We start from the raw sequence: 25,633 nt of genomic DNA, 5'->3' as shown, positions 1-25,633 counted from the left end.
AGAACGACGTTTACTAAATCCGTGTTGACTGTGTGTCAATAGACCGTTCTTTTCGAGGTAATTCGTAATGTTCAAACGTACCAATGTTCCAAAATCCCGTTGCGCATTTAACGTTAATGACATGGACCTGTAATTTGGCGGATTACTCCTACTGCCTTTCTTGAATATTGGTGTGACCTGCGCAACTTTCCAGTCATTGGGTAATGGTCTTTCGTGGAATGATCTGTTGTGCATGAAACATTTCTTCAATCTCTTCATCATTTGTGGAGCTAGCTGGCATATAAACATGCACTGGTGGGGTAAGTGTTGATTTTGTGTCTATCTTGGCGTCAATAATGCGTTCACTAAGCTGTTCATAGTAGCTTACTTGCATTCCTATTTTCTTATTCATTCTTAAACCTACTCCTGCATTACCTCTATTCGATTTTGTATTTGTAACAGTCTGTTCACATGACCAGAAGTCTTGTTCCTCCTACCACCGAACTTCACTAACTCCCAGTACACATAACTTCAACCTATCCATTCCCCTTTTTAAATTTTCTATGCTACCTGCCCGATTAGGTGGTTTTATTTTTCCTGATGACAACATCCTCTTGAGTAGTTCTCACTCCGGAGATCTGGATGGGGGACTGTTTCATCTACAGAATATTTTACCCAAGAGGATGCCATTGTCATTTAATCATACAGCAGGGCTGCATTCTCGAGAAAAATATACAGCTGTAGTTTCCCCTTTCTTTCAGCCATTCACAATATCAGCACAGCAAGGCCATTTTAGTTGATGTTACAAGCCTAGGTCATTCAATCATTAAGAGTGTTGCCCTGGCAACTACTGAAAAGGCTGCTGTCCCTCTTCAGGAACCACACGTTTGTCTGGCCTCCCAACAAATACTCCTCCATTGTGATTGCACATACGGTATGGCTATCAGTATCTTTGAGGCAAGCAAGCCTCCCCACCAACGGCAAGGTCCATGGTTTGTGGCTGGTAATGCTAAGTTATGCTATTACTTAGTGGAGACTACGTAATACTTTTCCCCATACATCATCATTATACAACGAAATTGTAGCAAATGGTTCCCATTTTATATTCAGTTACAGATGAGCATTAAATGAGACTGTAACAAATTGCTCCCTAAATCACCACGTTACACTAAAATAGTAACAAGTTCCCCCATGTACAAAATGTATGCCATCCTCTGAGGATAACGCCAACATATACTGTCACACAGTGGAAACGTCATTGATAAGTAGACAAGGAAGTGACAGTTTAAACAAAAAATAGGCATCAGGAAATGAAGTAGTATTCTAACACCACCCAGTGTATGTGTCATGATTTGAAAGTAGGTGTCAGCTGCTGGATCTTACAACTCTATTATAACACTACATCCTTGACAGTGTGTGTGCCATATGTTAAGAGTTGGGGTCAGCTACTAGATCTCAAATGATACTATAACACCATAAGCTGACAGTGCACATTGCACAAGCTGATTAAAAAAATACAACAAAATAAAATAAATAAATAAATAGAAATGTGTGTATTATTTAACAAAATCTAGCCCCAATGAAATTATAAAACCTTAAATGTGTGTGCGTGTGTGTGTGTGTGTGTGTGTGTGTGTGTGTGTGTGTGTGTGTGTGTGCAACTGTCAACCAGTCTCAGCTTGTCTGAGGAAGTGCACACACATTTACATTGACTCAGTAAAATAGGACATCCTTTGAGATTGCTTCATTGTGAATATGCAGATGTCGGCCATTCTAATCGTGATGTCACTGTTGGTTACACATCTTAAATTTAGAACAAATCTCCAGGCGCCTGAGAGCTTGCTGATTAAGCATACTTACACATCTTAGCACAATCCTACTGATGCTGGATTCATGTGGTCTGGCGAGTGAGGAGTAGTTGGAGGGGATGGGAACATGTCTGTAATGTCAGAGGGGGGAGGGGGAGACTGTGCATAGATGTTTATGTATTGTAAGACACCTTTGCCTCTCTCTTACATTCTTATACAGCAGTATTATTCCATCTGGTAGTATCCCCATATATTGTCATGTAATAAATTCTTCAGATAATGATCGAGTTTATAATTTATTTTGTTTATAGTTCGGCTACAAACTACTAATCGTCACCTACAGTCATCCATTCATCACATCAGGTTTCTTTCTCCTTATCATCATAGCTAATTAAATAATGGATCATGACGTGTTCTAGTTGATAATGTGCAGATGGTGACTAGTTATTTTTCCAGATAAATTACTTCAAACGCATCATGTGCAGCAGTCTGCTGTGTGCCACTGTTATTGTCCAAACATTTACACTGACACTTATTTTGAATTACGCTAAATAACTGCAGTTGTTTGCATACTACTCACATGTTTAATCTTCTACATCCTTCAGTATTTAATATGATACTAGAAAAAACCATTAACCAGTTGATCCATAAATTTTTTGCATAGCTGAGCATGCCCACCCTGAACCCACGATTTTTGGCTCCATAGATTTAACAGAAATGGGATATTGTCTCACAGATTTATTATCCATTGTGAGTAATCCAAGCATTATTTTGAGGATGATTCTATTTATTACAACTCCCCTGCGCTCCAGGAGTGTATTACACAATATGAAGCTTTAAATTTGAAAAAGTGTAAATATCCTGATTTTCTTCAAATGTCACAAATACAGGGGAAAAGTACAACCAGAATCACAAATATCAATCGTGACTGTACATTCCACAAAATACCAAAGAGAATGATTGATAAACTACTGTACCTAATATTTTGACTAAAGTTCAGTCTTGATCACACCATTTATGTTTCAATGACATAGGTAACCGGTTTCGGTTATTTTTACATAACCATCATCAGACCCATGGCTCCCTTAGGATGGTAGGCGGAGCTCTCCTCAGCTGCTACGAAGTCAACTGATGTAGCAGCTGAGGAGAGCTCCGCCTACCATCCTAAGGGAGCCATGGGTCTGATGATGGTTATGTAAAAATAACCGAAACCGGTTGCCTATGTCATTGAAACATAAATGGTGTGATCAAGACTGAACTTTAGTCAAAATATATTAATCTATTGATCACTGTATTCCAAAAGTGTTTGCCAAAATTGTACTGTACCTAAACCCATTAACAACGTGAAGTTTTGCGGCAAATACAGGCAACATAAGCTCAACCCTGACGATTCAGGCACCTCGGCTTCCCAAACCCATGAGCCCCATTTGATATTTCCAATATGGTGGTGGGGAACCAAATATTAGCTGTAGCTGGCAGTTGAAAATGATTTAATTTCGATCTACTCTATACATTTGGCGTTTTCACGGAAGTAGCTGTGACAGCGTTCAACGTTCCCTATAAGTTTTGAAATTATGTAATTTTTATCGTTTGGTGCACTACTATTCATGCATTCCAAGCTGATACTCGGCACAGTGGCTGATGGGAACGTCCATAAAGTCATTTCCAGTTTACCGTCGTTCCCATCAGCTAGAGCACTGAGTCTCAACTTGGACTGCGCAAACAGTTCTTTCACACATAATATAGTCGCCAATGTGAGATGACACTGTGGGAGATACAGTGGATTCATATTGTGTAAATGAAATGTCAAAATTCTCCGTTGTTCCTCTAAATAGTTCATACTTTCAATCAGGTTATCAATAATTCCCACATTCTTAGCCGCCCAAGCATGTGCTCTGTCACTAATTACATCAACAGGACATTTACCTTCAACTTTCCTTCCATTGATGAAATCGCAGACTATATTTCATCAGTGGAGAAAATTACTCACCTTTTCCAATAAAGACCCAGCTCACTTGCCGCTCACCACTGCAGCAACCAAAGACCTCAGAAACACTCTTAATTGTTCCCAGAATGAATTTTCATGCTGCAGTAGAATGTTCAATGATTTGAAACTTACTCAGATTAAACTCCAACTTTGGAGGTGTGCCTTTTGTGAGCGGGTCTTCTGCTGACTGAGCTACATTCACTCTGGAAATAAACGCCTATAGTCCAGATGGAATAAGATGATCCCTGACAGATGGCAGCACTGTTGTCAACTTTCGACTGTAAAGCGCTAAAAGCTGCAGGCAAAACAATAGCTGTCTGTTGAGCCGCAGTAACACTGAGACGTAGCCATACAGACCTTCAAAAAATCGCATTACGTGACTGTTTGAGGTAGACACACAAAGCACCCATGCCCAGCCCATTGTGTCAGGGAGCTTCTTACACCGACTCTACTATAGGCTGTAGCTAAGACATTTCTCTGAAAGTCTTTTCCTCCAGGAGTGTTAATCCTGCTGCGAAGTTTGTAAAGAGGAGAAAGGTACCGGCAACTGTGAAGCTACGAAAACCTGCGCTTGGAGAGCTTGGTAGGTAGAGTGATTATCTGCAAAAGACAACGGTCTTTGGTTCGATTTCCAGGCTGGCATACAATTTTAATCTTCCAGAAGGTGCACTTTTGAACATGTTTCGAGCAAAGCCGGGTAAACAAATAATGAGATAATATGATTAACTGATTTTCTATGTCAAAATGTAAAGCGGGAAAATGAGTGAGATCGAACTGGCAGGATCAGGGAGGGATAGAAGGTTAAGCATCTCATGAGAGATATATAACGTACATATACTCAGATCTATGATACTGTGAAGTAAAAACGTCAGAACAGGGCTAAATGAAACCACATCCTTAGTGATAAACTCTAAGAATAAACTTTTAGAGTAATCTACGAGAAGAAGTCATAAATCCTTGTCAGATATTGCAATTCAAATGCAATGACCATGACAGAACAAACCGTCTGAAGGAACAACTGAAACTAACAGTGCGTCATCACAGAATACTACCTGGATGACCACTTTCAAGGATTGAGATAGGATTGAGCAGCAATGTCTCCAACAATGTACCAATGTAGTTGTAGCTATAGAGTACTCGAATGTGCCTCATTTTAGCAGACGTGCAAATACGTGCACTTTTGACCAGTCTGTGTTCGTTTTATCAGTTTTCTGCTTTCATTTCACAGTGTTTTAGTTTAGTTACATAAGCTCTTCAAGACCAGTTTGGTGTATTGTTCTTTGTTTTCCAGAGAACCAGCTTCTCATGCTGTTATATGACATGTTTGTCGCTGGCTCAGAAACGACAAGCAACTCTCTTCGATTTGCTTTTCTTATGATGTTACGGTATCCTGATGTCCAGGAACGAGTGTACAAAGAGATAAAAGAAGCAGTTGGTAATGATAAACTTCCAACTCTTGAGGACAAAGACAGGTAATTAGATCGTTTATACACTGCTGAAAGTATAAGAGAACATTTTTAAAACTTGGTAACTGCAAACCATTCGTAATTTTGTGGTATATCTAAACAATTAGTCCTAATATCTAGAATTGATTTACTTCACAATTTATCAGACACTAATATTATCATATACTTTGTTTAAGCTGTGAAACTAATTAGCTAGTATTGACCATTTACAAATTTAATTTCAAAACGTCGTCTTGCTTTTCAATCATTTGTTTTCAAATTTATAACGTCTTTGTTGTATATTTTGCTTTATCTGTACAGTTACCTGTTAAAAAATTCATTTTCGTATATTATCTCAAATTTCTATTGTCTGCAATCAGTACCATTGTTCTCCTGTTTTGTTCCATTATCGAGAATGATTCAGCTGTCTCTATCGATCATTTTATTTAACCCACAACGCCTTCGAATATCACGTGCAAGATTCTCACATTCTCTCACTTGCTAGGCACAAGCTATTAGTCCTACAGTAAAACATGAACAGAACATTTCTGCTGGAAATTTAATGTAGTTTTCGCTGGAGGCTACGGTTTTGGAGTTAATCAAGAAAAAAGCGTTTGAGGGTAACTCTCTTTCGTTTTTCTGGAATAATTCGAGAACTACAACCTCCAGGGAAAACGTATCCCAGTACAAAATTCAACTACATTAAATTTCTTACAAAAACGTCCTGTTCATTTTTTATTTAGGGCTAATATTTCGCACTTGGCGAGCGAGAAAATATAAAAATCTTGCGGACGGTATTTGAGGGCATTGTAGATTGCATAACCCCAGTCAGAAGGGGCAGCTGATTCACCCTGTACAAGGGGCAGTCAAATGAAAAACGAAACCAACGGGAAAATGTTATCTTAACTGTTTACTATTTAAAAAGCAATCACTATAACTGTTAATACATTTATCTCACTGTGAGACAAGATGGTTAATATCGTCAGGAAAAGTGTTTGCGGTTGTCTACAGAACTATAATTGTACCCAGGCGTTTACGTCTTCACAGGAAGCAGATCGATGGCCACGAATGTCTTCCTTCAGGGCTCCAAAAACATGTAAATTGCATGGGGTGGGGAAGAGGGGGGAGGGGGTTTGGGCGGCGAGTGAGGCTTGAACTTTATGGAAGATGTGTAAGGGATTCCAAACGAAACTTGTGCTGCATAGTTGGGACAATGTTGGCAACATGTGGGCGGGCAGTAGCGTGGAAGTACCGAATGGAGCATGTCTTGCAGCAATGGCGAGAAGAGGATGTAAGCAGTCATCTACCGGCTATGACTTGCTGACAGCCACTACGCTAAAAAACAAAATACTGAGCTGGGTAGCACCTGCACGTGCCTAATTTTAATAGATGTGTAAATATGTGTGTGAGGAGTAGACTGAATACCTTACGTAAGTCCTAGATTCAAAATGTCTATCACTAGTAGGACCTCACCCCTAACATTCTGCAAAGTTGGATCGAATTATATTGAATTCGATGGTAACAAATAGACTTAATCTGTTTGAGGGCTTCCGCGTTGAAACTAGTAGTAGTGACCATTAAGGGGTTCCAGTGAAGATAATTATCCAAGGACAAAAGTCTACTAAAACAAGCAGAAAGAAGTGCTTGTTCAGAAAATTAGATAATCAGGCAATAGTGTCATATCTGAAGAAGAAACTCTGGGCGGGAACATATAGAAGAGCTTGGACTTACCTTTAGACAAATAGTTGGTCAAGCACCTAGTAAACGAGTTCGTGATGGGAATGATATTCTGTGTTATTCAGTCTCTGTAAAGGAGCATAGAAGAAACAGTAACAACTGGCCAACAGCTCTGAAACAAAGTATAGGACCATAGACAGAGAAATGCTAAATGAAAATCGTTTGGCTGCCGTAAAGGCAACGAGTAAAGCCTTCAATGAGTACCGTAGCAGAAACGTTTCGAAAGTTGTCTCGCAAAACACACAGAAATTCTTGTCGTATATAAAAGCTATCACTGACATCAGAGTTAGTGTCCAGACGCCCATTTACGACACGGGAATCGAAACTGAGTACAACGAAGCAAGAGCAGATATAATGAAATTCGTTTTAAAATATATTTTGTTTTCTTTTTACAAAGGAAATTCCAGGAGTACTACTGCAATTTAACTGTGGATGGAAAAAAGTACAGGCCGGCACACGAGCCAAAAGGGTACCGGAAGCGGTCCACAAAACAACTACTGTCCAATACCCTTGACATCCGTCTGTTGTAGAATCTTAAAACATATTCCGAGGTACCTCCAACACAATGACTCCTCCGTTCCATATAGTACGGATTCCGAAACTATCGGTAGTACGAAACCTAACTCGCACTATTCTCACGTGACATACTGAAACTTTTAACCAAGGCAGTTAGGTAGAAACAGCATTTCTTCATTTCCATAAAGGATTCGATTCAACACTACACATACACTTATTATCGAAAGTACGATCGTATGAGGTGTCACGAGAGGTTGAGGATTCCTCGGTAGTGAGGACAAAACATATTATCTCGAATGGAGAGTCGTCGACAGATCTACATCCACATCTACGTGATTACTCTGCTATTCACAATAAAGTGCCTGGCAGAGGGTTCAATGAACCACCTTCAAGCTGTCTCTCTATCGTTCCATTCTCGAACGGCACACTGGAAAAACGAGCACTTAAATATTTCTGTGCGAGCCCTGATTTCTCTTATTTTATCGTGGTGATCAATTCTCTCTATGTAGGTGGATGCCAACATAATGTTTTCACAATCGGAGGAGAAAACTGGTGATTGAAATTTCGTGAGAAGACCCCGTCGCAACAAAAAACGCCTTTGTTTTAATGATTGCCATTCCAATTCATGTATCTTGTCTGTAACACTATCTCCCCTATTTCGCGATAATACAAAACGAGCTGCCCTTCTTTGTACTTTTTCGATGTCATCCTTCAGTCCCATCTGAAGCGGATCCCACACTGCACAGCAATACTCCGGAATATGGCGGACAAGCGTGGTGTAAGCAGTTTCTTTAGTAGACCTGTTGTACCTTCTAAGTGTTCTGCCAATAAATCGCAGTCTTTGGTTTGCTATACCCACAATATTATCTATGTGATCGTTCAAAGTTAGGTTATTTGTAATTGTAATCCCTAAGCATTTAGTTGAATTTACAGCCTTCAGATTTGTGTGACTTATCGCGTAATCGAAATTTAGCTGATTTCTTTTAGTACTCATGTAATAACTTCACATTTTCCTTATTCATTGTCAATTTCCACTTTCCGCACCATACAGATATCTTATCTAAATCATTTTGCAATTCGTTTTGATCATCTGATTACTTTACAAGACGGTAAATGAAAGCATCATCTGTAAACAATCTAAGACGGCTACTTAGATTGTCTCGTATGTCGTTAATATAGATGAGGAACAATAGAGGGCCTATAACAATTCCTTGGGGAACGCTGGATATTACTTCTGTTATACGCGATGACTTTCCGTCCATTACTACGAATACTCCATACATTTCTGACAGGAAATAACGAATCCAGTCGCACAACTGAGGCGATACTCCGTAGGCAAGTAGTTTGGTTAGAAGACGCTTGTGAGGAACGGTGTCGAAAGCCTTCTGAAAATCTAAAAATATGGAATCAATTTGGCATCCCCTGTCGATAGCACTTATTACTTCAAGAATATAAAGAGCTAGTTGTGTTTCACAAGAACGATTTTTTCTGAAACCGTGCTGACTATGTGTCAATATATCGTTTTCTTCGAGGTACTTCATAATGTTCGAATACAGTATATGTTCCAAAACCCTACTGCAAATCGACGTTAGTGATATAGGCCTGTAATTCAGCGGATTAGTCCTACTTCCCTTTTTGGGTATTGGTGTGACTTGAGCAATTTTCCAGTCTTTAGGTACGGATTTTTCTGTGAGCGAGTGGTTGTATATAACTGCTAAATATGGAGCTATTTTATCAGCATACTCCGAGAGGAAACTGACTGGTAACCAATCTGGACCGGAGGCCTTGCCTTTATTAAGTGATTTAAGCTGCTTCGTTACACCGAGGATATTTACTTCAATGTTTCGCATCTTGGCAGTTGTTTTTGATTGGAATTCAGGAATATTTACTTCGACTTCTTTGGTGAATGAGTTTCGGAAAACCGCGTTTAATTACTGTGCTTTAGTGGCACTGTAATCAGTGACTTCACTGTTGTTATCGCGCAGTGAAGGTATTGATTGCGTCTTGCCACTGGTGTGCTTTCTATATGACCATAATCTCATCGGGATTTCGAGACAGAATTTCGTTGTGGAAATTATTAAAAGCCTCTCGCATTGAGGTACGCGCCATATTTCGAACTTCTGTAAAACTTTGCCAATCTTGGGGATTTTGCGTTCTTTTAAATTTGGCATGCTTTTTTCGTTGCTTCTGCAACAACGATCTGACCCGTTTTGTGTACCATGGGGGATCAGTACCATCACTTATTAATTTATGTGGTATATATGTCTCTATTGCTGTCGATTCTATCTCTTTGAAAACGTTCCACAACTTTTCTACACTTACATGATCAAATCGGAAGGAGTGAAGATTGTCCCTTAAAAAGGCGTTAAGAGCATTTTTATCAGTTTTCTTGAATAGATGTACTTCGCGTTTCTTTTTGATTGCAGTAGGTGTTATGGTATTCGGCCTAGCAGCAACTGCCCTGTGGTCGCTAATCCTGTATTCGTCACAATACTCACTATTTGTCCAGGATTATTTGTTGCTAAAAGGTCAAGTATGCTTTCGCAACCATTTACGCTTCGAGTGGGCTCATGAACTAATTGTTCAAAATAATTTTCTGAAAAAGCATTCAGTACAATTTCGATGACGTTTTATGCCTGCCGCCGGCTTTGAACGCATAATTTTTCCAGCATGTCGACGGTAGACTGAAGTCACCACTTCCGCAGCTCGTGGTCGTGCGGTAGCGTTCTCGCTTCCCGCGCCCGGGTTCCCGGGTTCGATTCCCGGCGGGGTCAGGGATTTTCCCTCCCTCGCGATGACTGGGTGTTGTGTGATGTCCTTAGGTTAGTTAGGTTTAAGTAGTTCATAGTTCTAGGGGACTGATGACCATAGATGTCAAGTCCCATAGTGGTGAGAGCCATTTGAACCATTTTTTTTAGTCATCACCGACTGTAATTGTATGAGCAGGGTACTTATTTGAAATGAGACTCAAGTTTTCTTTGAACTGTTCAGTAATTATATCTGATGAGTCGGGGGGTCGGTAAAACGGATCCAATTATAGTTTATTCCGATTGTCAGGTATAACCTCTACCCATAGTATTTCACACGAACTATCTACTTCAATTTCGCTACGAGGCAAACTGCCTCTGACAGCAATAAATACTCCACCAGCAACTGTATTTAATCTATCCTTTCTGAACACTGTCAGATCGTTTGAAAAAATTTCGGCTGAACTTATTTCCGGCTTTAGCCAGCTCTCTGTACCTACGACTATTTGAGCTTCAGTGCTTTCTATTAGGGATTGGAGCTCTGGTTCTTTCCCAATACAGCTACGACAATTTACAACTACAATACCGTTCGTTTCTACAACTACCTTACTGTGTTTTACCTGCCCACTTTTAGACGGACTTCCCTTCTGTGGTTCCCTGAGACCCTCTAACCTAAAAAAAACCGCTTCGGGTGTACTCCAGGGAAGTGTGTTGTGACCCTTCCTGTTAATGTTGAATACCAATAGCTTTGTATACGACGTTAACATTAACATCAGACTTTTTATGGATGGTGTGGTAATCTGTAATGAAGTAATGTCTGAAAAAAGCTGCTCGTGTATTCTGTCGCACTTCACAACATGACATCAACGTATCACAACTGGAATCGGTGAAAGTAGTAAATCTACAGAGGTTTTGGACCATGATTTATGAGTTCCAGTTCTACGCCTGCCCATAGTACCGTCCTCGTGACGTCACGGGAGGCAGTTGCCTGCATTCTGGGGGAGGGGGAGGAAGGGAAGGGGAGTTGGTGCATGCGCTAAATTGTTGGTACATTTTATGCCTAACTCACTGAACATGAATGACAATACTGCTTATTCCAGCAATATGGGGCAACGTGCCACGCATCTAGGTATCACTGGAACGAGTCTATAATGTCTTCACTTAAAAACGAACTGTCAACAAATATTTATGGCCTCCAAATTCACCGGATAGAACAACATGTGATTTTTTCCTCTGGGGACACTTGAAGAGCAAGACCTGTGAAACAGATCCACACCCAATACAGAAACCGATAGACAATGTCAACTATGAAGTTGCTAGCATCAGTATCCGAACTTGACGAAGGGTGTATCGGAACAGGTGATAATCACTTGGTGCTAGGTCTGGGCTGTATGGTGGATGTTCAAAAACTTCCCATTTAAACTTTTTGAGGAGGTCTTTTGTGATGTTGGCACTGTGTGGTCGGGCGTTGTCATGGATCAAAACAACGCCAGACGAAAGCATTCCTCTGCGTTTGTTTTGAATGGCTCTGCGGAGATGACGTAAAGTTTCAGAATAAACTTCCTTGGTTATCGTCGTAGCTTGCTCCATAAAGTCCACCAGCAGCACTCCTTTATGGTCCCAAAACACAGTGGCCATTGTTTTTATTTTCGTCAGTGTGAATGTTTAAACTTTTTGGGCTTGCTTCGGGAAGCTGTGTGCATCCACTGCTTTGATTGTTCCTTTGTTCCAGGATTGTCATAGAGGACCCACGTTTCATCACCAGTAACAATCAACTTCAAAAAAACGTTTCCCTCATTGGCATAACGTGTGTGGAACGATAATGCTGACGCCATCCTTTGCGTTTTGTGGTCGGTACTCAGCATTTTTGGGATTCAATGTGCACACAATTTCCGATAACCTAGGTCTTGAGTCACAATTGTGTACAAAGCAGATCTTGAAATGTCTGGAAATTCATCAGACAGTTCGCTAATTGTACACCATCGTTTGCATCTCACCGCCTGATCAACATGCTCAATGAGGCCTACAGTGGCGACAGACTTGCGACCTTGTCCACCTTCATCATGGACGTCTGTTCGTCCCTCTTTAAATTTTCGACACCATTCCCGAACACTACCATCATTCCACTTGTAACGTTGTTACCATACACGTTGCTCATTCTGCGATGGATTTCCGCAGCACTACATCCTTCTGCTTGCAGGGAACGGACAACACTTCGTAACTCACATTTGGCGGGAGCATCGAGCGTAGTGGCCATGTTTACAAGGACGTAGCTCGGCTACAACTGACAAACTGCAGCTGAAAATGGCAGAGGTTGTGGTGGGGCAGCTGCGCAATCGCATGACGCACAGGTCCGGCCCCTCCTTACCTCTTACTTGTGTAGATGGACGATCGGAGGTTGAAAAAAAAAACAGCCCTCGTATATATATACGAGGAACAGAAATCGGTAGGTATGATGAACTTCCACAGACAAACAACTGATTACAGTTTCACACAAACTGGGGAGTTATTCATGAGAAGGAACTTTACAAACTGAGCAACTCAGCAATGCGTTGGCCCACCTCTGGCTCTTATGCAAGCAGTTGTTCGGCTTGGCATGGATTGACAGAGTTGTTGGATGTTCTGTTGAGGGATATCGTGCCGAATTTTGTCAAACTGGTGCTTTAGATTGTCAAAATCTCGAGCTGCTTTGAGATACATGGCCATAATGCTCCAAACGTTCTCAGTTGGGCAGAGGTCCGACGACCTTATTGGTCAAGATAGGATTTGGAAGAGCTAAGACAAGCAATACAAACCCTCGCCTCATCCAGTGGACCTTATCCTGCTGAAATATAAGCCCAGGATGGCTTGCCATGAAAGACAACCAAAATTAACAGAATATCGTCGACGTGTCACTGTGCCACGGATGACAACCGAAGGGGTTCTGCTATGAAATGAACTGGCAGGGCAGACCATCGCTTCTGGCTGTCATGCAGTATGGTCGGCGACAGTCAGGTAGGTATCCTACCAGAATGAGATTTTCCAGAATGAGATTTTCACTCTGCAGCGGAGTGTGCGCTGATATGAAACTTCCTGGCAGATTAAAACTGTGTGCCCGACCGAGACTCGAACTCGGGACCTTTGCCTTTCGCGGGCAAGTGCTCTACCAACTGAGCTACCGAAGCACGACTCACGCCCGGTACTCACAGCTTTACTTCTGCCAGTACCTCGTCTCCTACCTTCCAAACTTTTACAGAAGCTCTCCTTCGTTTCAGGTATCCTACCATTGTACAGGGCGCCAACAGACACAGCTTCGGCCAGGAATCTCAGTGACTGGAGAAGATTTGTCTTTGGTGATGAGAACTGAACCTCAGTGACCGGTGAAGAGATACTACAAGTATCAAAAAAAGTTTTGCATCACCCTGGTTCCCAGAACTCCTGAAGGTAGACATGAACTGTGGATATTGTGTCACAGACACCGTGGTGGTGGTGGTGGTTAGTGTTTAACGTCCCGTCGACATCGAGGTCATTAGAGACGGAGCGCAAGCTCAGGTTAGGGAAGGATTGGGAAGGAAATCGGCCGTGCCCTTTCAAAGGAACCATCCCGGCATTTGCCTGAAACGATTTAGGGAAATCACGCAAAACCTAAATCAGGATGGCTGGAGACGGGATTGAACCGTCGTCCTCCCGAATGCGAGTCCAGTGTGCTAACCACTGCGCCACCTCGCTCGGTCCACAGACACCGTCCCTTTGACTGTTCAGAAATGTCACTAAACCCTCTCAAAGAAAAACAACCAAGCATGAGAAGCACCTATTAAATGGAGGGGGTCCGACAACCGATCAGTTCCAGTTATGCCACCAGGAAGGAGGTACACAGCTCGTCTGTAGTTCAACCATACCTAGACGGTGAAAACCGCGATTCAGTCGCGTACGCATTGCTGCTTTGTGCTAGGAAGGGCTCTCAACAAGGGAAGTGTTCAGAAGTCTCGGAGTGAACCAGAGAAATGTTGATCGGGCATAGAGGAGGTACAGAGAGACAGGAACTGTCGATGACATGCATCGCTCAGGCCGCCCAAGGGCTGTTACTGAGGTGGAAGACCGCTACCTACTAATTGTGGCTCGGATGAACCCTGACAGCAACGCCACCATGTTGAATAATGCTTTTCCTGCAGCCACAGAACGTCGTGTTATGACTCACTGTGCGCAGTAGGCTGCACGATGCGCAACTTCACTCCGAACGTCCATGGCGAGGTCCATCTTTGCAACCACGACACCATGCAGCGCGGTACAGATGGGCCCAACAGCGTGCCGAAAGGACCGCTCAGGACTGGCATCACGATCTCTTCACCAATGAGTGTCGCATATGGCTTCAACCAGAAAATCGTTGGAGACGTGTTCGGAGGCAACCCAGTCAGGCTGAACGCCCTTAAACACACCGTCCAGTGAGTGCAGCAAGGTTCCCTGACGTTTTCGGGTGGCATTATGTTGGGCCAACGTACGCCGCTGGTGGTCATGGAAGGCGCCGTAACGGCTGTAACACACGTGTATGCCATCCTCCGAGCGACAATGCAACCACATCGGCAGCACATTGGCGAATCATTCGTCTTCATGGACGACAATTCGCCCTCCCATCGTGCACATCTTGTGAATGACTTCCTTCTGGATAACAACATCGCTCGACTAGAGTGGCCAGCATGTTCTCCAGTCATGAACGCTATCGTACATGCCTGGTATAGATTGCAAAGGGCTGTTTATGGATGACGTGACCCACCAACCACTCTGAGGGATCTATACCGAATCGCCATTGAGGTGTGGGACAGTCGGGACCAACAGTGCCTTGATGGAGTTGTGGATAGTATGCCTTGACGAATACAGGCATGCATTAATACAAGAGAACATGCTACTGGGTATTAGAGGTACTGGTATGTACAGTAATCCGCACCAACATTTGAAGGTCTCGCTGTATGGTGGTAAAACATACAATGTGTGGTAATCCACTTCAAGAGTCCTGCAGTTGTAATAACCATGTAAGAGCAGTTTGACGCAACACGACCATAAATTTTTGCCCATATAAATAGCAGTGGAAGTGCATACTACCATAGATTACTGCCTGCATCTCCTTCTCATTTGTAGAATAACGTTGCTCTACTTTGTTCAAGTGTCTGGATGTACATGCTACAGGAAGCTCTTTGACAGTATTCTCTCCCAGGACAACCTCCAGAGCCAAATTGCTTGCATCACAAAACAGAATAAATCCTTTTTCAAAGTCGGGGAATATTAGATCTGGGTCCAATATCATTCCACACATTAAAGTACTGGCATTCAGTAGACCATTCAAATTTGCACCTCTCTATAGTAAACAGTCGAGAGATCTCAGTTTCAGCAAAGTCGTTTATGCATCGATGATAATTATTAAAGAGGCTGATGAAACTCGACAACTTTTTAACTATCTTCTGTGGCGAAAAATTCTTCATCTGCATGTACATAGATATTCCGCACTCCACTGCACACTGCGTGGCAGAGTGTATCCTGTACCACTACTAGTCATTTCCTTTCCTGATCTGCTGAGACCGAGGGTGGAATTGTTTTCGTACCTTCCTTGCTAGTTATAAGCCCAAGATAATTTAACTCCGTTGCTGCAAAATTATATTTGTCGATACTTAGCGTTAGTTGAGCTGTTCTCAGTCTTTTAAATACCTCCTCCAACCACTGTTCATGCTCTCCCACGTCCTTTGAAAACACTATTATGTCACACAGATAGATCAGACTTCGGTCTGATGATACCCACTCTTTGAATCTATTGTGGCGAAATAGTTACACTGACCCAACCAAGTTATCGAGAGTCCCTGTTTGGTATTTGATATGCATTGATTATCTTTCATGTGTTGAGGTATCAGCAGTCACAGTTAAATCTTTGTCTTTTGGGGTCATCTGGTGACTTTTTCAAGACTAAAATTACGGGTGCCCTCAGGGACTACCACTATACTCAATAATACCATGAGCTAGCTGCTGGTCGATAAATCATCTATTACTGGTTGCATACACTTTGGAACTTGATATAGATTCTTGCGCAGTGGAACATTATTCCACGATGGTATTCTCTGTTGCGTGAGTGCCGTTGCAGCTAACTGACCATTCGGATCAAACACATCCATGAACTGCAGTAATGAACCTTCCTTTGCTTCTCTATCATCCCCCTGTAAGCGTTTCACTTTCTCAGCTAATGCAGATGGTTTACTTGCGGCAGAGGTCCTCACTTGACCTATCTATGTCATCTTTCTTCAAAACATCTAGATTAGCAGTTAGTAAACCCTTTGCAGACTCACTTCGTCCATACCAAATTTATCAAGACTGATTGGAATCATAAAACCTCCGTCTACGTCACTGATGTGTTCTATACTTCTGCCTAGAAAATAGTGTGACTTACCTAATTATTCATTATTTTCCCAAGGTTCTTCAACATACAATAAATCCTTAGGTAGGTCCATACCTAAGCTCACCCAGATCAACTCCCCTGTACCTTCCAGTATCGTAGTCCAACGAATTGATGTTTAGAATCTGTGTCCTTCATGATCAGTGAACCTTGCGACAGTGTAACACTTGTAGCTATTGCCCCTAGAGGAAAAACATGTCTCATCAAGTTGAGTTCTTCGCTTCAAAATGTCAAAATTTGCGTGAGGTCTAACAAGAAAGTAGAGTCTCAGGGCCGCACACTACCCCTCGCCAACACGAAACAGTAATCTACAAGCTCTCGAAAAGGCTTTTTCCCATGTTAAAACTGTACAGCGTTGTTCTCAATCATTTCAGGTGATTATCACCTACTTACTTTGCCTAGGAATCAACGCTCTGTCTCTGCATACGTTTCTGCAATCTCGTGCTCAATTGGGACTGCCGTCCGACGAATGAGGCACTCCATTCCCGTTTAACGACCGATTATTAGGACGCTGCTTATCCCGTGCTTTCTTCTGACAAGCACGAGCTTTCTGACCCTCCTCCCCACATTCATTACATTGAGGCTGACGACATTGTTTCCTGATGTGGCCCGTGCGCCCTTATTTAAAACACTTCGCTTCAGAAGAAAACGCACCACGATCACTCTCTCCTCCTCTAATTGTGTAGCAATCCTAATGGCAGCAAATAAGACACTTGGGTTCTCCCTTCTGACCGGCCTTGACATATCAGCAAGAATACCTCTTAGAAACACGCTATCATTCTATCGGCTTCTGTGTTCTGCGTTAGTTCATACGTTTGCGAGTTCACTTTCCTAATCCTGTCAGAGAATGATTCCACTGATTTGCCGTGCTTCTTCGATAGTCCGTTGGGCTTTTCCCTAAAGAAAGTCGCGCTGTTCTGTTTCCGATAGCGCTGTGTTACACCGTTAGCCAGTTCATCACATGTTTGGGCCTTACTGAGGGTCTCGTGCTACATTACGTACGCCATTGCGTCATCCAGGAACCTTAATTTGGCCATGTTCGATTATGTTTCTTCCGACGATTTTCCCAATTTTGTAGCAGTTTTTACATTACCAATAAAGACAGATACATACTCGTTTGCCTACCTCTGTATCGATGGAATCGGTAGGTACACTCAACCGGGTGTTATTTGTTCCTGAATCGGGGAGTCATTGGCTCCCAACGGCTACCCATTGCTCTTTTCGCCTATGCAATGCTTCATTATGTTGCCCTGTTGCGTTGTAATTTGTAAGAACGCGGATATCTGTCCACTCAAATCTTCTACTGTTTCATTCAGTGTTGCTTCTCGTGTTTCTGACACTTGTGTAAACCCCATCCGCCGTTCTACTTGAAAACAAGGATACTGCACACACTACAGGCTAAAACAAAACAAAAAGGAATTAAACTACACTTGATCTCTACACCACATCCTAGCCCAACGGGATTTTTTGCATGTAGACCACAAACGTTGACATCAGTAGCACACTGACTTTTGCTGCGATGGGTCCTCTGCTCTGCAGGCGACCACGGTGACAGTGCATACACTACTTGTAAACTTGCTCGTGTCACTGCGATGAAACAGGAAGGTGGCTGTGCATGTGGTACAAATTTCTGCCTCGGATAGCTGTCCGCTGGTAGCTGGTGTTGTTGCGTCGAGATCCACAAGAAACTCAGCATAGGAGGTAGGAGGTGTGGACAGGAGATCGGCACGACTGTGACACCAAGTCCCGTGAAGGACTTAATACAAACAGAAAGCACAGCCTGGTCTCGAACCAATGGCTGCAGATCGTGGAGCCTACTCGTCTTGCTGTCTGGCATTGTTCTATTGTCATAGAGGCACTGCTGGTTTCTGGCAATAACGAGCGATCCCTGCCTTAAGATCAAGACTAATTTAAATGCTTCTGCCAATTTGTTTTGTTAAAACCCAGCACTTAGTCATGTTTCCAAAACAGGAGATGTGACCTCATGTGGTGACACCACTTCACTTGCTTACACCGTTATAATGGTGCAATGCCATTTACCACTAAGCTCTGGTATCCTCTCTGTGCAGTCCACTGACACATCTGTTACTGTAACACACATGGCGCCACATTTTCAGCAAATGACCCACAACTGTTGAAGCAGTGCACCGTGATGCTTACATTCTACTTTTTCTTACTATTTGTTTAAGATTAACAATTTTCTGACCAAATACTGAGTTGTGGCGGTACACTGCTACACTGCCCTCCCATACTGAGAAGACCCTGTCCTCTGGGTCTTATCCCAGCCCAAGAACTCTACTGTAATTACATCCACTCGTAATCCATAAAACTAGTGCCTAAAACTAAACTGGATACGCTTAACCACTATGCAAATTAGTGTGCTCATCCATGACTTCATAAATTTCCCTTTCATTCGTTGTTTGTGGCATCCAGTCTATAGGATTTGGAATTAGGTTGAAGTCACCTTTCTGCATGGCCTGTCATTTCAAATACGTGAGAACTAGGCACATCTAAATCGGAGTCACCACAGCACTAGGAAGTGCCGTGCTCAAAGTCACGATTTCTTGACATTTACCATCCTGGTACTGTTTTGCGTGCTGCAACAATTGTTCTGGAGTGATGTGACCCTCCTGAGCTGCCAACATTCAGCTTAGTGAATGGTCAAGGTTAAGTTCCCTGGTGCTGTTAAGGTAGGTGAGGTTTTTTTGGACAATATCTCTATAGGTTCACATGGCCAGTATACCTGTATAGTCAGCAAAGACTGGTTTTTCACATCTCTTAATCACAATGACATCACATCCCGAGAACTATGTGTTGTACAATGATATAATATTGATCATACATTCACTGACATTGGTGGATACTGTCCGAAAAATGTTTTGTGAAAAGAGTTAGTAGTAAGGAAGTAATAAACTAAAACATCATGCCTGATATGGTAGTTTTACTTCATGAACAGCGAAAATGTTGTACACAATAAACGTTTTTCCTTTCATCATCTGGTGAGAAGTGTCAGCTAGAAAAAGAAATGGAAGGTTTCAACTTTTATATAAAATTTGTTGCAAATGCATAAGTGCTTTCTTTCTCTAATACTCAATGAATATAGTCTGGATACTAGTATGCGGTGAAATACATTGTCCCAAGACATATATACAGTTTCAAATTATAATACTTGACTCACTGCATCAAACCTTTAACACAAGATTATATATCTTACTGAACCAATTATTACAGCATTGTAAATTTTTAAATTAGTCAGTAAGTTTATGACACACAGAAACTCAAATCTCTGTTACCCTCGAGACTATTTTGTATGCAACCTGTAAATGGGAGCAGTAATGGTATAACCATTCATGTCTACCTAGAACTGGCGTAGCCCCACTACTCTCTATCAGTGAGTTTTCACATATCTTAATCACAATCACATCACATGCCAAGAACTACATGTTGTACAATGATTTAATATTGATTATACATTCACTGACATAGGTGGATTCTGTCCGAAAAATGTTTTGTGAAAAGAGTTAGTAGTAAGGAAGTAATAAACTAAAACGTCATGCCACTATCAGTGGAAAGTCATGGTCTCTTCTCCCTCTCCCTATCATCAACCAATCATAGCACAGTATTAAAAATGAAATAACAAATCAAAAATCCAACATGGAGGAAAGAGCCCAATTTTATTGGTGGGAAATTATAAACTGTCTCCAGTTCACCTCTATTCTCCTATTCTAACCAATCATAACGCAGTATTGAAATGAACAAAGTCCAGGATGATAGAAATAAACCAATCGTTCTTTATACCACAGCTCCTCCTCTTTGGAACCAATAAGAGCATATTATTAAAATATGTATAAAATGGCGTCCAGTTATATTATTTCCAAAAGACATTTTAAGCCATATCCATTCCCCTTCCCCTCTTCCGTAACACCAACGAATCCACAAAATTTCTACTATGTCTCTTGTGCTTTACACCCCTCCCCCACCTCTTTGCAACCAATCAGAGCATAGCATTAAAAATTGTGTCAGATATGCAGTAAAAAAAATCATGTAAACAAATGTTCTTGAAAGTCAAAAATATTCATCATTTCTGGGATAAAAATCAAGCAACATTATTTCGATACAGAGCAATTGTTTACTTTCTATGGTACTTCCCTACTACCTATCTCCAAACAGTCACACTGTAGTGTTAAAATGGAATGTGAAAAAGGCGTCAAGTTCCATTAATTCGCTATAAAAGCAAATATACTTATGTACACATACACAACTCTGTTTTTAATCAGCATTGTATTAAAATGATGCTTCACATTGGAATAAATCATCATTAAAACGAAAGATCCAGTTACATTGAAGTCCCATCTGCACTGTGCTCAGAAGTATCCAAATGATCTGAATTATTTGCCAAAAATGTGTCACACACTTCGTTTTGCTTTCCTGCATTTAGAGCAATTACAACGCAGCCCCATCTGAGCTGTGCTCAGAAGCATCAAAATGACCTCAACTATTTGTAAGAGAAATACCTCACACACTACCCTTCTCCTCCTCCAAACAGTATTTTAGATACGATTAAAATGAAAGGGTCAGTTACAGTTTATCCTCATCCAGGATGTGCTCAAAAATATTCAAAATAATTACCAAAAAATACATCAAAGTATCTGAATTGCATAAAATAATGAGCTGTGTTTGCATTACTGACTTCAAAAAATCTTTAATGGACTAGCTTACAAACCGTATCACTAAATTTCGTTCAAATCTATATATCATTCACTACGAAATATTGCTAGGAGTACACAACAAATTCTCCATAAATAATTAAAAACCAATGTTTGCTTATTCAATGTAATTAACCAATTAGTAATATGTAGTTTAAAAACCAACGTTTGTTAATTGAATGTAATTAACAAATTAGTACTACTTAGTTTGTGAGGAAGAGTGTTACTTTAAATTCCATTCCCCAAATCCTGAGAACTCGAAATAAAACAGCTAATTGATGTTTCCATTACTTACTGTCACTAACAGATGGCTGCACTGGTAAAGCATTTAAACTTGGATCTGAGGACCACAAGTTGCTTACTGTCACTGACAGATGACAGCACCGCTGAAAACACTACATAAACTATCCTTGCACCACACAACAGAGTCTCAAATTAATTTCTTTTTTTACATTTATGATGCTTGTCAGGTGTTGCAACATTCCTTAGAAGTCTAACTAGCTGCAAAAATACAACTGAAACACAAAAAAGTGCATCATTTGTGTAAGATAACGTAACATTATTTTCCACATACACACATAGTTATCACAATAGTGCCTAGAACGGGGTTGTCAACTCTAAATTAAGTACTCCAATGCTATTTCCATACCCAAAGGGTACTTACAAAGAATGTGATCAACTAGCAGTTGACTTTCTAGAAGTTACACCCAAGTGGTCGATACCGAAAATTATCCTGACCATGTTTGTAACCTCAGAAAATACGTGGTAGCTACAGTACTATCCTAATCACGGAAGTATACGAACAAATAGACAATCTGAGTGTAATTAATTAAGCCTACTTTTGATATAAGTCACAATACACCCTCAAATGAATTACACACATATCTAAATTGATCTCAAGCACCATTTTAGAAGGGATAAAGGTAATGTATCACTATAAAAACACACAATCGATGACAATTACTGCTTTTATTGCAAATGATGCAGGCCTATTAGAGGTTACATGTGCACTAAAAATTCTTGCTGCAGTTTGCAATATTTACCAATCAGAACTATGGTGTCACAGCCCTCTAAAAGGCTTATAGAGTGTATTTCCTATAATCAACTATTAAATAACACCATCATCTACTGAAATTACACCACACACAAAACAAGGTTTAATTATTTCGTATCGTCATAACACTATGCATTCTTACACACATACAATATAGCCAAATGACAAAAAAATGAGAAAACACCATATCAGGAATGAGGGATGGTAGAGGATATTCAATTTGAGGAAGGAAGAAGTTGTTTTATTGCGATATATCACTTAAAATGCAGAACGACATGCTTTACTTATACACAGTGATGAGACGAGCAAGGGTTGTAACAGAGTGTTGGCATATCTCTACAGACAATGTCAGAGTCGATATCTAGAAAAAAATAAAATTATCATCATTTACTGCGTTATAAATAAGATTTCAGACACTTGCTAGTAAATAAAAAATTTTCAAATTTAAATTTGCTGTATCATTTATTAAAATTAATAGAGTTGGCTTATGGCCACTAATGATAAAAACTGTTATCTATGCAGCACTCGTTTTTGATTAAGTTCAATAGGTGCATCACACTTGCAAATTCTGTGTTGGATAAGATTTGAAATGTATAAGATTTATACTTACCCTGTGAAACGGAGACAGGCAGGTATTTGTGTAAAGTACATACTAAATGATTATCTACTGATCAGCAAGGATCGAGGATATTTTGTGTCCCTAAATGAAAACGATTTGCATATGTAAAAACGTAGTCATAAGTTAATTTGCTCTGAATCGGCAGTATTCTTAGGTAGTAGAGTGCACAGCTGTGAGAAAGACTTATTTATGAATCATCCGCTAAGAGATGATTGCCCTAGAATTTTAACACATTTTTATCATCAATTTCTTAAATGATGTTCTGAGGGTATAGTTTTCTCATTTAACTCCACCCTTGATGTCACATTTACATGTAAAAATTATGATACACCTGAGCTACCCTTTACACTCAAAAAGAATAATAGTGGATTAATCTTGAATGCCACACATTGTGATTTATCATGTGAACTATTTGATATGCCTAGTGTATTGCCAACTACATTTCATGCAACTGTACATTTGCCATTACTGAGAATTTTATCTGCTTATTACAAATATTGATACATGTTAACATATGGAGAGCATTCCTTATCAAGTTTTTCTGAAGACAATAATGTAATTAAGGATATCCATGAAAATGTAATTTCTTCCAATAATGAGTTAAACTTCATTGAAGCAGCAAATAGAATTAACTCCTTTGATTCATCCACTAATGTTAACACATACTTGATTGTCAGTACTGTGTTTTTTTGCTTTTATTAATTTGTATTTTGTCAACAGCATTTGTCTTGTATGAAATTGTCATCCTGAAAGCTCGCTTCTCAGTACCGAAAGTTACTGTGTCTGTAAATAAAATACATGTTGCAATGTCTTCTGATGCCATGAATGGCGAAATAAATTCATAACGCCCAGGAGGTCGTTTTGAGTCACCTATGGTCGCTCTTTTTCTCTGGGGAGAGTGATGTAAGGGTCTACAGATTTGCACGTAGCCATACAGTATGTAACTAGCGCTCGACAGCCGACCTATCTTGGAATGCTGACAATTTGCTTGGTCAGTAGACGTGCGTCCGGATGCAGTGCGCCACAAGAGAGTAAGCCACTGGCCGCCATCCGCAGCGCGCCGTATAACTAGCGCGGCCTCGCGCGTGAATATGTCTCTTTTCTTAGCTCACCATAGAGCCTTTCGATACGACTGTAATTAGCCGGTGTTAGAATGTCAGACACAGTGATGACGGGTACGTGTAGTGTGCGTGTTTTATGGTCAGTCTTTTGTGAATAATCTGTTTAAACTTACTTCTCGGTGTTCACGTATTCTATACCTCAGGGACCCACTGCTTACGAATCCTGACAAATATTTCGTGTAATTATCATCTGGGGGTAACAACACAAACAACCGTCTTATAATATGAAAATTATTTTGAATATCTTGTATTGTGATAGCGTACATCGCAGTTCACCTGAAACTTGTTTTTATCATCCCTAACAAAAACTATTCAGAGCACATGTATTGCGAAACGAGTGAAGAAATCCAAGAGCTGTAGAAAGCATTGTACACAATTGATGTTTATGTACTTTACACGATAATCTTGCTGTTCACTTTGGGTGAATAAACACTTTGTTTACTTTGAATTCCCTGCCTCATAAGGTAATTCGTTCTTAGGTAAACAGGCTCTATTTAACACGATCATTCTGAATTTCACACAAAAATGCATTAGCTTCTTGATGATATGTAGGAGGCCATAAGATATATGTTAGAGAATAAAGGCAGCTGCCTATTTTGCTAGACTGTTAGAGAGAAAAGATTTCTGGTGACTGAAACTTTTCCTGGCCTGCCACACAAAAGTTCAACAGATTCCTCTGGACAACAATGAAAGCAACAGGAAAATGAAAGAATTGATGGTAATAATAGAAGCACCATCATTTAAACAGAACTTATAATGTTGCACTGTGGAAATTTATTACTATACCACTTATCACAAATCTTTCAGAATCAACTTTATTTAAAGTAATTCTTTGCTATGGATTACTGTGTAATGGGGGAGGGAGGAAAAGAAGTTCAGTCAGCTTAAAAATTTAAATCATAACACAGTTTTAAGGAAAACAAATCTTGGAAACTGCAATTATGTGTTACATGGTGAAACCAGCATAAGGCGTTAATTTACCATTTGCTAGCAACAGATATACAAGAGAATTTAAACAATGGTAGCAAAATTTAGTATTTTACTTCACACAACCAGACACAAAATTATAGTTCAGCTATAGGTGACTTGACATCTGTGCCTGTGGGTGTCACCACATATGTATATAATTCCATTTTAAAAACAAGAATATAATCCTTAGTTTTTGAATATAATTATTTTTGTGTAGAAACTCCTTATCTGAGCATTGTGTAGCTTCTCACTGTGGAGTCTTACTCCGTAACGCAGTCTTGTTTTGAAATACTCACTAAGTACAGCTTTTCTCAAATGAGAAATGTGGCTATTGAGGGGATGGCCATGTGAAACATGTTCATTAAGCTGAAGAAAAACGTCCCACAAAGCTGAGATAACTAATTTTTCAAAGGGTTTTTCACATTAAAAACCGACATTTGTCTAGTACTTGCTGGCATATTTTGCCCAGAAAACATCATCGTTGAATATAATGGACAAGCTACCTTTGTTTTTTCTGTTCAAGATACATGAAC

General features: G+C 40.6%; 1 protein-coding gene across 1 annotated transcript in view; it reads left to right on the top strand.

Annotated features, from left to right (window-relative positions):
• Positions 1-25,633, top strand: part of LOC124613504 (methyl farnesoate epoxidase-like) — a 217,605-nt gene that overhangs the window by 170,925 nt on the left and 21,047 nt on the right. The window contains exon 13 of the mRNA XM_047142212.1: positions 5,066-5,246. Within this exon, the coding sequence (XP_046998168.1) occupies positions 5,066-5,246 (181 nt within the window). The remainder of the gene's footprint in view (positions 1-5,065; positions 5,247-25,633) is intronic.

This window comes from Schistocerca americana, chromosome 4 (genome assembly GCF_021461395.2).
Source record: "Schistocerca americana isolate TAMUIC-IGC-003095 chromosome 4, iqSchAmer2.1, whole genome shotgun sequence".
Taxonomy (NCBI): domain Eukaryota; kingdom Metazoa; phylum Arthropoda; class Insecta; order Orthoptera; family Acrididae; genus Schistocerca; species Schistocerca americana.
Note: the sequence above shows the minus strand (reverse complement) of the source record. Positions and strands in the feature narration are given on the sequence as shown.